This window comes from Akebia trifoliata, chromosome 8, assembly GCF_017979445.1.
Source record: "Akebia trifoliata isolate Shusen 1 chromosome 8, ASM1797944v1, whole genome shotgun sequence".
Lineage (NCBI taxonomy): Eukaryota > Viridiplantae > Streptophyta > Magnoliopsida > Ranunculales > Lardizabalaceae > Akebia > Akebia trifoliata.
This window is the reverse complement of record NC_141382.1, coordinates 10036704-10050393: the sequence shown is the minus strand read 5'-3', so window position 1 is coordinate 10050393 and position 13690 is coordinate 10036704. Positions and strand designations below refer to the sequence as shown.

At 33.0% G+C, this 13690-nt stretch overlaps 1 protein-coding gene across 1 annotated transcript; it reads left to right on the top strand.

Annotated features, from left to right (window-relative positions):
* The first annotated feature begins 8939 nt into the window (after nucleotides 1-8939).
* On the top strand, nucleotides 8940-10008 carry LOC147396013 (DUF581 family protein, putative (DUF581)). The gene is made up of 2 exons (XM_086450480.1): nucleotides 8940-9268; nucleotides 9529-10008. The coding sequence occupies exons 1-2, from the start codon at nucleotides 9063-9065 to the stop codon at nucleotides 9731-9733; spliced, it is 411 nt and encodes a 136-aa protein (XP_086306606.1). The 5' UTR covers nucleotides 8940-9062; the 3' UTR covers nucleotides 9734-10008.
* The last annotated feature ends 3682 nt before the right edge of the window (nucleotides 10009-13690 follow it).

Below are 13690 nucleotides of genomic sequence, written 5' to 3'. Positions count from 1 at the left end.
CATATTTGATGAAGAATAAAAAATTTTAAAAATAAAAATAAATTTTAAAAAGTGCAAGATTTTGTAATTATTTTTGGAGTATAATTATCCAAATGGAGTGCAAGGGAAATTTTTAAATGATGGAAGGCAATTGATGATGGGTGGTGTGCAACTAGTCGATCCCTTTGATATACCTGTGTTTTAAAACTAATGACATGTCGTTTGATCTTGGTCTTCTCTAATAGATAAAATAGAATGATCGAAATACCCTATAACCAAAGCCCTTATTTTTCTTTCTAAAATCAGTCATCTTTACCTATTATATTTAATATTACCTCAAAATACATAGTCCATTGTGTTTGTGTGGTATTTGCTGAACAACATCAAACATCAATTGATATGGAAGCACAGGCTTCTTAGGGACCATTTCATTTGGGTATGAGTGGCAAATGCGATCCAACATAGAGTATCTATGTGGCATGTTTTGGTTGGATTAAAAATACATAGAGTTGTGTACGTGCATAGCATGTTTAGGAGCCTAATGTGTTTTAAACACCAAACAAAACTTGCCACATAGATACCGTTCTTATAGAATATAAATGATACAACGTTTTGGATTCTGATTCTTTGGGAACATCCTCCCATCTCGATCAATTATTTGTTTGATGCAACCTCAAACATCTATGTTGGGCAAATTTCCACTTACACTTTGATTTGATATATACAATGACAATATCACTTTAGTGACATTCCTTATTCTAAGCGTTGGTGTGGTACCTGTAGATTAAAAAAAATTACCTCACCTCTTATAGACAACAAAATTTTAAGAGACACTACATTCTTTAAATTATCAAAAAGTTCCTAAGATTAGGCTTGGGCTTTTGTAGATAAATCCCATCATCTAAACAAGGTTAAGTGATTCACATAGACCCAAATAAATGAGTTTGTTCTACCAACAATTCATAGAATCATTAAAATCGAATTTGGACGAACTTAACCTTTAGACGAATTAATTAAAACTCTTTAAATTGAAGCATAATTGAAAAGTTAAATTATCTTTAAGTCTATAAATATCAAAGCTTCCATCAATTGGAGGGGACCTAGGTCACTTTCTCACAGAAAACAAAAACTTTCTCTCTAAAGAAGAAGAATCTCACAAGCCCTCATCCAGAGGCATAGCGAAACTCTTCAAAAGACTCATATTCTGATTAAAGAGAAAACCAAAGCCAAAAGCCCTTCTCTAGAAGTTAAGAAATCATTCTTAGTCGATAAAACACAAAACACGGAGAGAAGAAATCCATACAAAGTCTCTACAGAAAATCAAGCACAACAAAACTGTCATCAAAGCAACCTTCTTAGTCAATCATGCGCAAAGCCCGGAAAGAAGAAAGCTACACACGTCACCACCTCTATTTTTGTACTTGACTAATTTGTACTCTCATTTTTATTAAATCAATATAAAATTATTTGCGATCTTATTTCATAAATCTTGAGGTAGATTTGTGAAATTTGTTGTCGACACCCCCAAAACTCATATCTCGATAAAGAATTCACTTCTAGTTCTTGCAAAATGTCTCAGATCTAAGAGAGTTTCCCAGGTCAAGACTCCTCGGACAATCAAAAAGTCCTCTTTGCCTATGTGAAAAACATCATATTTACAAATTTTAAGAGTCCTAATGTAATTAGTAACTACTTCCATGGAAATCTTGTAAATATTCATCATTTTCTATAATTAAGATCTTTTCATCCTCATCTCCTTAATTACATATTATATTAGAATTCCTTCTAATTGCAATAACTTACTAAGACAGTGTTTGTTTACACTATTTTTTAACACTTATTGCTGAAAAAAATTAAATTCAGCATTTTTTGTCAAAATAGCGCGTTTGTTTACTCTATATTTACAGCGCTTATTGTTGAAAATAAGTGAAAAAAATTCAGCACTATTTTGATGCTGAAAAAAAGTGTTGAAATGGTAAGCACTTCTCTTTTTTCGACACGGACAAGTATACCCTTCATTTTTTTGAGCATGGACAAGTATGCCCTTTATTCTTAAAATGATATTACCTCTTATATCCCATGTATAAGTATATAAGCACCCCACAAATTAATAAACCCACACCATGACTAAATTATTTTGTCTTATATGGGTTAAAAGTTTTGGAATGAGTTGATTTTTGGTGAGGATGATCTCATCATTAGTATATAAGCACCTCACAAATTAATAAACCCACACGATGGCTAAATTATTTTGTCTTATATGGGTTAAAAGTTTTGGAATGAGTTGATTTTTGGTGAGGATGATCTCCTCATTAGTATATAAACACCCCACAAATTAATAAACCCACATCATGGCTAAATTATTTTGTCTTATATGGGTTAAAAGTTTTGGAATAAGTTGATTTTTTATGAGGATGGTCTCTACAATGAGGATATCATCCTCACCAAAAATCAACACATCCCGAAACTTCTAACCTTATCAAAACAAGTTCAAGAATCATAAATCGTTCTTTTAGTTTTTTTTTTTTTGAAAATTATTTTTGACAAGTTAGAAGTTTCAAAATGGATTGATTTTTTGATGAGAATGATCTCTAGACTATATAGACCATCCTCACTAAAAATTTGCTCATTCCAAAAACTTTAACCCATATAAAACAAAAAAAAAATTGGCTATGGTGTGGGTTACCTTTATTAATTCATAGAGTGCTTTTATAATTACACATCCTTCATTTTCATCGAAAATTATTCATCTAAAATTAAGTTATTTTAATGTTGATTTCAAATTTTGGTGACTTGTATGACATTCTTATTAATAATTTGAAATTTATAGGCTTTTATAAATAGAAATTATTATTTATAAATTGAAGATTTGAGTATTATTTATTATTTAAAAATGAATTGTATTTTAATTTTATAAGAAATAATATATTTTATTGTGTTTGATAAGAAATAGGCATTTAAAACATGCAAACAATGTATAATATGATTGTAAGGGTAACAAAGACATTTTACCAGTTTTAACAATGTGTAACAAATATGATTCAGCATCTAAACAAACAACTTTTTCAACACTTAGATTCAGTGCTTGTAAGTTTCAGTGCTTAATACTATTCAGCACTTATTTTTTTCAGTTTAACAAACATCACCTAAGTTAATCTAGGAATATAACTAATATTAGAATCCAAATATCATTGGAAATCTTTTGTTGGAATTCCCTCAGATTCTATTGTTATTTTCATAATTCTTCATTTACGAACTACCACTCGATTGTGTTTAGTTGAGTGCTTTGCGTTCTACCAGGTTTTACTCAGAGTAAATTCTTTAAAGAAATTAGTTGAGTTGATACACGGATGACTCAACTAGACCACTCATCCGTCGAGTGGTTTTGTCATCTTTGCGTAGGCAACACGTATTTTTCTTGACTCAACCATATTTTTTAGTGGCTAAAGCATCTTATTGGCCCACATTATTGAATGTAATTATACACCCGCAATACCTATCAAAGGGACTCCAATGTCAAAGTCATTTCCAATGGCAGCCATCCTTTCAAAAAATATGTCTCAAATGACGTTTGAATATCTCAATCAATAGAATAGCTAAGATCAAAGGATTTCCATAGGATGCCCAAATAAAATAGATTTCTAGAAAATTAGTATCAAAACCTAGACATCATATGTTTTTGCTCATCTCAATATATTATGATTGATGGTGTGCATCAAATGTGGTTTGAGGTTAGAAACTCCCTTGTTATTAATTCTGAGATGTTGTAGGCATTGCATAGTGCCTTGTCCTTAAGAGTTGTTTTCAAGCATTTATTGTCTTAATTATAAGAGAGATGATCAATTCAGACTCTCACCAAATACTAAATCACACACAAGCACAAGATATCATATAAAATGATTAATTTTCGTTTTGTGGTGCCTACTAAATTATTAAAGTTGCATGACTTACATTTATATAAATATATATAACCCATCCTTAAATTGTTCCCCATTTATATATTTAAAAATAAAAAGGGCTCCCTTTATCATCATTTTTAATTTTAAAGTCTCGTATAGGCTTTTGAGATAAATACAAATATCTTAGGGAATAGGGTTCATTTTTCAAGGGTATCCTTAAGAATATCTCTTATCTCAACCAGGGCAAAGACTGGATTTTCTTGTAGTGGGAGCAAACAATAGTGAATGGTGCAGCCAAATAGCTAGAAGATGAATAGTTTTGTAGGAGAAGCTTAGTGATTTTTTATTTCAAGGTGAAGAAAAGGATATTTAGATCATTTCCAATTAGTCTAAGAGATAAGGTATGGCCAGGGACAATGTGATCTTCAAAAATTTGGGGCAAGGTGAGGAAGTGAGGGAAAATGGGGAGGGGTGAGAGAATGAGGGCAAATGAGGGCAAATGAGGCATGTAATTAGTTGAAAATACAAGGGTATCTCAGAGTTTTGCGGGGGCTATCGCCCCTATTGGCTCCTTCTTAGTTCTGCCCTCATCTCAATCATAATATTCTCCCTCAATATCATTTGAAGCCATAATTAACCTAATGAGAAATTGAGAACTAATCAACTAAGAATCTATTCCTTGATCAAATCCTCTATTGAGGAGTTATCACAACTTATGCTATATATTACGATATTACCTCGACATTTCATTTGGTAATCCTAGCAAAATTTAGATTTTTGGATTTAACATGTGCTCCATTAGGGCATCAATCCCCATTAGGCCTTCCCCGCCATTCATAACATCATGTGTTGCATTAGATCCGATTCTCGTCAACCTTATCATCTCTTCTTTTGCACTAGAATATAAAGAATAAAAAGAACAAAAAAAAAAGCAAAAGAAAGGAAGAGAGAAATAGGACAATTTTTCATGGACATCATCAATAATGGGAAGCCAATCATCAATTCTTCCTCCCTGTTATATTTTTTAATCTTTCGCTACATAGATCCTACGATAAACTTTCAATTGTTCAAGTTAGTTCTAATTTGAACAGAGTAACAAGATTTATTAGGTTGAAAAAATTGCTCAACTTTACTTTACTTCAAAAAATGCCTCTCTAAGTCATTATAATTATCATTTATTATTATGAATAATGCTGAAGTGGCCTCAAGATTGTATCTCATATTGCACATCTTGACGTGAAAGTGTATAGGAACCATAGATGTTTTTCATCAAGATACAAGTTAAAAACCTCCATGGTTCCTACACACTTTCACATCAGGATGTACAATATGAGATACAATCTTGAAGTCATTCTAGTAATATTCTATTATTATTAGAGTCATGATAATCTGACCTCCACACGTGGCATACTCAAAATACTCTCCTAACGTGATATGTGCTAGAATCATAGATTTAATGTCTTGGGACACATTTGCATGTCCCCATAAATATATGTAATTGTGTATGCCAAGGAATAAAGATCTAAGATTTTAGTATATGCCACATGGACGAGTTAGAAAATCATTACTCTTATTTTTATTTGCATTTTGATTTTGATCATTAAGGGGAACAATTAGGAGGGTCCCGAGGCCATTGCTAGGCATCAATGGAAGAAATCTTTCCCTCGGTCGAAAACCTAAAAAGTATCGATGACTCATTATATCCAGAATGTCTAGTAACCATATTCCGGGAGAATCCGAGATCTTCTATTATCCAGACAACCTAATTAAGAATCAACCAAGTCGAATTGTCGATCTCGAACATAGATCATCTATGGATTTCGAGATTCTCAATATCATACTTGAGGAAGATCATCCAACATTTGAAACTAGGAACAAGTGGAGGACACTTTGCCCGGGTCGACACAATCACTTTCTTCCAACAAGGCAGGACCCGCCTCGAGCTCATCGGCCCCAAAGTTTGGGAGTAGTGTTAGAATTCTCTCTAAGACAATACACTCTACTCTTGTCGTCCCTAGATCAGAACCATCCAAAAAATTTGATTACAATCTACAGAAAGTAGACGGTCTTGATCTAGGGTTCACGTGGATTGACAATGCTCCTATGGAGGATACTGTTTAACCCCACAAAAGTGTCCAATCAGTTTCTTGTGGGCTATGTAGATTGGGATGATGAGCTAGTGGGGGTGAAGTAGGTTCCACACATCCACCAAGGTCCTGTCATTTAATTTTTTTAAAATACCAAAAATACCCTTTACACTTTTATGCTTATAAGTTATATAATATTCAGTCCTGATTCTCTTGGTCCCACCATCAAAACCATATATGCTTTCCTCTCCTTACCTTACATACACGTGGCAGATAAGTAACATTTATTGTACACGTTTTGGTGGGAAGATGGCCCACATGATAACCCTCTTTAGCCTTTATTGATTCTTGGGTTGTGAAGTACGAATCTTAAGGATTATCCGTCAGTTCAACTCTTTCAATTAGTAAAATAGAGAGCATTTATTAACACACCAACTTTGACTTATAACACACTACGCTATATGTTTATAGATGTTTAATTTCAAAAGGATTGTCGTGTTGCAAATAAAAGTTGGTCTGCCAATAGAATTTATCTTCCTAGAATAAGGATGGTTTTCTTAACGTGTAAAAAACCAAATATTAAAAAAATATCCAAATAACTCAAATTGTTAAAAACTAAAGAATCGATTGTAAAAATGTTTAAGTCAATATTCTTATGCATGTGATCCAAATGTGTGCATTCTAATAGTCACTTTAACTGTTATTTCGATGATCATTAGATGAACGATATAGATGTTTATATGGCAGATCTTTAAGTCTTACGACTATCAACATTTCATTCAATTATCTTGACTATTTGACTAAAGTTTTTTGAATATTGCCTAGTGATCCGTTTGGTAACATTTTATTGTTGAACCATGGCGATAGTTCACCCCACCTGAATTATTCAAGAATCATCAAGTAGGTTAAACTCATACCCTTACAATCAGGGGCGGAACCAGGATTTTCAATCAATGGGGACTACCGATAATCTTGATTTCCCTCTATGCAAATATTGAGTTTTCATAAGAGTGACAAAAGATTCCCATTGATATCATTTTAAACACATTATCTTCAATGTCGTTAGGTTGAAGTATCTCTAATATTGATTAAAATATGGGAGTTAAATCATTATTATTTTTAAATATTTAGTGTGCCCCCTTGTAAGGGATGCTTGTCGTCAAATTGAAAAACACATGGGCATCTCAAAATTGATCAACATGTGTGTGTGGTGTGGGTGTGGAGGGGGAGGGGGGATAAATGGCCAATTTTTCTTTTTACGAAAAGTTGGATAGCACTTGAGTAATTTTACATTAATTTGAGTCTGAGACGATGGAAGGCAACGAATGCGAGAACAAATCTTCTGTAGCACTGTAACTTTCTATAGCTAATCAACATTTGATAGTGGCCTATATCATCGAGATAGTCACATTGGTTCGTTTAAATTTAGGAGATCAATGACAATCCCTTCTAAACACTTGATTAAAACAAAAAAGATTGATTTTTTTTTTTTTTTTGTCTAAATCTTATTTAAACAATGAATCAAAGAGGAGTGAGTTGTATTTCTTTTCAATGTGTTGTTTTGTGGACTTTTCAAAAAGTGTTGCATGGAGTGATAAGAAAATCAAGCTGGATGTCAGGCAATTTGAAAAATAAAAGAGTGACTCTACAAGGAGTACCTTTTTTTACCAAGTAAGGAAAGTTTTGAGGTGCGAAATCCAAAAACATTATTCCATGCCATAAATTCAGAAAAATTGAAATACTAAATTTGGGAGTTCGATGATCGTCCATTTTCAACAACTTGGATCAAGGTCAAGATTTTCTTTTTCTTTTTTGAACCTAAATTTTTCTTTGAAATCTGAAAGGTTATAGTGTTGGATTTTCCATTTGATAACCCATGTGGGCCAATGACCCTTATTAAGATTTGAAATCTCAGTAAGTTAAGGAGCCTAGTTTGACTCTCTATCTCCGGTATGGATCAAAACTTGGGGCTATAAATAACCTGTTTTTAACTTTTTTAGAAGTTGAATGGGGGATGCATGTAGTCAATTTGAAAACACATAGGGGTAACTCTGATATTAAATAGGGACTAAATCAATTTTTCAAAAAAAGTATAGGGACTATACTAAGGGAAGTAAATCATTTTTTTTTTTCAAAGAGTTCAATGGGGACTATAGACCCCACTTGTCCTTGCTTAGTTATGCCTCTAATTATACCTTTACTAAGGGTCCTTGGGCTCAACTTGTCTCTTCCAAAAATATAAATCAATGCTTCATCGCGTACAGATCACATATAAACTTAACACATAATTTTTATCATTAGATATAAATAAATAAATAAAAATATCGTTGAATTTTAATTTTAATTTTAGGAATTTCAAGAAAGTTCGGTACCGTCCTTTTTCAAAAATTCTTGGATGAAGCCCTTAATATAAAAAATTATATTTTTTTTATTTGAATTTTTACCATGAACCCAAAAAAACTATAATGTTGGATTGGCAATGTAGTAATTTATTTTAGCAAAATGACTCTTACTAAGGCTTAAATTCTTACAAGTAAGTAAGAAAAGTATTTTACAATGCTTAATTTGAATCAGGTCAACACAATTCAAACAGATAAACAGACAATATTCTCAGCACTTATACAATTTCAACAATTATAGTATTTCAGTACTTATTTGTTCAGTTTAATAAACGACCCCTGAGATTTAAATTCCTACAAGTAAGGAAAGTGTTTTTCAAGGTAAAACCCCCTAAAAAGTTTAGAAGGAAAATTTATTGGCTCATCAACTTTTACTTACAACACACCAATCATTTTGAACTTTTATTTATTACATAAAAATAGTTTTATTTATTACATAAAAATAGTGTGTTTCCAGTAAAATTTGGGGTGTTAATAGGAGATCACAAAAAAAACAACGGGGGTACGTGGCTGTAAATAAACACTAGGAGTTAGATCGTCCTCGCTTCTGCTGTCTATTGGGGTAGGAGAAGACCTACCATCTCCAAATCCTTCTCTCTCATCCCTCTTTTCCTCATTTTTTTTTTTCTTTTTAATTTTAAAAACCACGCCCACCGTCACCACCAGAGCGAGAGAGAGAGAGAGAGAGAGTATGAAAGATGGTGGGTTTGAGTATTCTCCTAGAAGCCCAGAAGAAGAACTTAAACAAAACTGCACAAGTCATCAACAAAACAACAATGATCAAACCCTCTCCTCTTCCTTCAACTTGTTATTCTTCTTCACCACTCCCTGCAATTTCGTTTCTCGATGCATGCTTTCTCTGTAAACAGAGACTCTTGCCTGATAAAGACATCTATATGTACAAGTGAGTCAAACCCATCTCTTTGTTTCTCTGTTTTTTCTTTTAAAATCCCAGATCTTGTTTTCTCTTTTAAGTTCTAAAAACATAAACTTTATTCGGTTCTTCTGTTCTTTTCTTTTCTAGTTAATATTAAAGAAAACCCACATCTTGGTTTTTTCTTCTAAAAATGAAGAATTTAAAAATATGGTTTCATCTGAAACTTTTAGAGTTTTAAGAGAACCCAGATCTTGATTTCTCTTCTGTCTTTCTTTTAAATTTTACAGAGGAGATCGAGCGTTTTGTAGTGTGGAGTGTCGATGCAGACAAATGTTCATGGATGAAGAGATCGTTATGAGGGAGAACTGTTCATTGGCAGCCATGAAAGTGAAACCCACAACATCTTCATCTTCTTCTTCTTCTTCTTCATCGTCATCTGGTCATCAACAACGCAAAGGGAACAAGAACAGAGTTGGTGGGTTTGTGTACTAAAAGACAAGAGAGAGCAAGAGAAAGAAATGCAGTATTTTTTACTTACTATTTTACCCTTTTGTTTCCTCTGTAATACCTAAAATAGCCTTTATCGTTCTGCTTCCATGTTTCAAACACTGAAACCAAAAGGTCTCTGCAACAATCTGCTGAGGCCTGAAGCCACTGCCCTAACTACGCCCATGTTTTCACGGAAATATTTTTCCTTGAAAAGCGCAACTTTTTGTTCTCCTACTAAGGGTGTTTTAGTAATTTAAATATCCTATTTAATTATTAAACCTGTTCTTAATTAATAGTAATTAAAATAATGATAACGTGACTAAAAAAGACACTCATAAACTGTACGGAACCATAGATATTTTCCTTGAGTATCCCGGAAAAGAAATCTATGGTTCAGTGCGTATGCCACGTCAGTTAAGTGAATTTTGACTCTGTGTTTTTTAGTCAGTAATTAATTACAGTAATTCATCAGTAAAAAAATGTATATATATATTTTTACTTTTTCTCTTTTAGCCTTCTTGTGAAAATTAAATAAAAGGGTCTTTTTTTTTTATTACAAAATTATGAAAAAATAAGAAATATATTTAGGGTTAGGTTGAAAATAAGGGTACATTTAAAGGAAAATAGTAAATACTACTAAATGATATACATTTTGAAAAATCAATTCTGAAAAAAAAAAAGGTATAAAGTTAAATTCAGTTTAATGGGTAGATAGTAGATACCCATTTTCGTAAAAATAAAAATAAATAAATACCAAAATGGATATGTGATCCTTTTAACGAATATTTCATAAAGAAATGGCTAATTTCGACAAAATTATATAGGTGAAATATTATAAAATAAGCCCCTAAATCAGGTAAATGTAATCGAATGAGTCCAATTTTTTAAGGAATCCTCTCGTTATAAGACACGTGGGCTAGCCACCTCTAAGTTTTTTCATAGTCTTCCTATTTCAACAAATATCGAACAAGGCCCTGAAATGTGCGACTTCAATGATTTGACAAGTCTACCATAAATCGACATTTCGGAATTTGGAGTCTAAATTGGGAACTCTTGAAATCCTCCAAAAGTCCAAACAAACCATTGAACTCAAAGTATGCAAGTAACGGACGGCTTTGACTAAGAAGGAGAAAAAGAAAAGCGCGAATTAGAAAATAATACTAATCCTTATAATGCTTTTAGGGATTCTCAAAACTTTATCCCTATCAAATAATACTAGTTCCTAGATAAAGTATTCATCTTTAAGAAATCTTTATTTATTTATTTATTTATTTTCGTATCTGTTGGAAATCATATATATTTTTGCTTGGATAGAGAGTTGATTGTCTCATTTTCTTTTGAGTATCTTAAAAAAAACAATGCAATAAGTTAACAACTTCAACTTCCAAAGTGCTTTTTTTTTTTTTTTTTCGTAACGAATAAGTTGGACTTGAACCAATGACCACAAAGTTGAATTGTGGTTCTACAACAACTAAATAAAAAGTAGAGAAATAACCTTAAAAAAAGTCTGGAGAATTGCTCTAATTTAAAAATATATATTAAATTAAATAAAGACATTTTCATTCCAAAATCTTATAAGAGTAAATTACACTTTGACTCTGTATAGTTTGGTATAATTCCATTTTGATGGTTAAAATTTAGATACTATTTTACCTTCTTAATTTTTTATAAGAAAAAACAATAATTAAAATTCCCCCCTACCTAGGCATTTATTGAACTCTTTTTTTCACAGGCATATTTTTTCTTATAAAAAAGAATAACACTTCAAAAAGGGCAAAATGATCTTTTATTAAAATAATTTAACTGTTAAGTTGACAGCAATTTGATAGAACACCCTTGGATAACTATAAGGGGAGTAAGTTCAATTATCGAAATATAACGATGTCAAAATGAAATCATACCAAAGTACAGGGGGTCAAAGTGTAATTTACCCATGTGATAATTCCTATCACATCTCAAGTTTAAAAAATAATGGATCCGGAAATTACTTTTGATGGAAAATGAGTCAAGAACCACCCTCCAAACGCGACTTAAGCAGAATCTACATACATGATTGGACTAAAATTTCTTAAAAGTAATTATAAATACATAGATAATTGGAGACCCTTATGAAGAATATTTATTATGAGGAGTCCTTATATGTTATTTTAACTTGTAGATCAAGATGACTAATTGGTCAATTATGATTGACTGAACCAGTAGGAAGCAAAAGCCAATTTAAACAGAAACTACTCACCAATTCAAACTGTCACATATGTCTGCCCCATAAAAGAAATAAACAATAACTGAAATTGAAGGATCGAAAAATAAAGGTAAAGTGAGCTTCGAATCTACTTTATTTTCTCTGTACCCCTGCACCTCCTCTACCACTGCCCTGTAGTTTTGGAACCAAAGTAAAAAAAAGAATGATAGAGACTACACTTTAAATGGGGCCGTACAAATAAGAATTGGGCCCTTACGTGGTCAAATACCATAAATGAATGTTTGGAATTTGTGTACAGTGTGTTTGTTTTATATCTTGTCTTCCATGTTTCTATGCCTCTCACGTATGTTTATTTTGTGATCTAGATATACCCCCTCCACTTTTGGTGAATATATTTAATAAACTCCATGTGTTTTCTAACTGTTATTATTATGCCCCCTTGACCTTGGTCTTCCACAACAATAACAATATGGTCTTACGCCAAAGAGTTGGAGCTGGGCATCAAACCAGAATTGGAACCAAATCATATCCCCTGTTTTTACTCACTCAATTGAGGTTGGGTCTTAAAAAATTGAGGGACATAAATCAGAATCGATTTGATTTTAGCCCGGCTAAACTCACAAGTAGGATCAAATATTGTGTAAATGTCTTGTATTCTGTTGGCGGTATGCCACGTTGAACGGGTGAAAGGGGGCTTTGGACCAAATTTTTTTAAGTTACTGGAGAGGCAATTATGTAATATTTTTCTTAAGGATTTTTTTTTTTTTCTTCTATTTTAGGGGGGATGGATGCGTTTAACAACTTCCGATTTTATAAATAGAGATCTCTAGGGCTATAAAACCAAGGAAAGAAAATATAGATTGTTCTTGATCTGACCATGAATGTAAATCACACATTGCCAAAACCACATAAATTATTGTGTTGTGTGCGAGATTACTATCATACAGGAGGCCTATTGTGTGACGCAGGCACTGCAGCTCAGGATCAGTAATTGGACACTTTCCTTGGATGGGTTAGCATAACCAGTGCAAGACCAATGCAGCTCCTAAAATTCAACAAGAACATTAACGCCTCTTCCCAGGATGGGAACGGTGCAAAAGAAAAATTGGTGCTACTCTGTTCATGTATCCAAACACCCTTAAAAAGCATCCTCGGCATGCAGGCCAACTCATCAATTTCTAACATCACATAGAAAACCACATATGCCATTTCCCCATCCTGCAAATCTAAAATGGTGTTGACTCAGGATCCAATACAGTGTCCCATTCCTATAAAATAGGTTATGTGTCTACACTTAAGTGGCATGCTTTAATTGATGGTTAAAACACCTTGGGCTCATAATCAAGCCGTTCTTGCACCCCTCCAATGTGTTTAGTTCCTAATCATTGTGCCACGTAGACACCAATCCTATCTATAGAAACAGGACACCTTATGGGATCTCAACTCAATGGTGCTACTCAGTTCATGCATTCAACACCACCCCTTAAACAACAGGTGGTCCATCTCATCAATTTCTAAGATCACACAACATGCACAACACCATGTAAATCGACATAATGGGATAATAAGGCTGAGTGGATGCCCGATGAATAGGCTGCACCAGTTCAACAATATGACCTGTGGGCTGAGTGACCAAGGGCTGATGAGAGCGCATCAATCAAACTACACCATGTGAGGAATGGATCTCATCATTCAATTGTTTTAAGACATGCCTATGAACCCTCACACCAGCACGAGAATACAAAAAAGAGCCATCA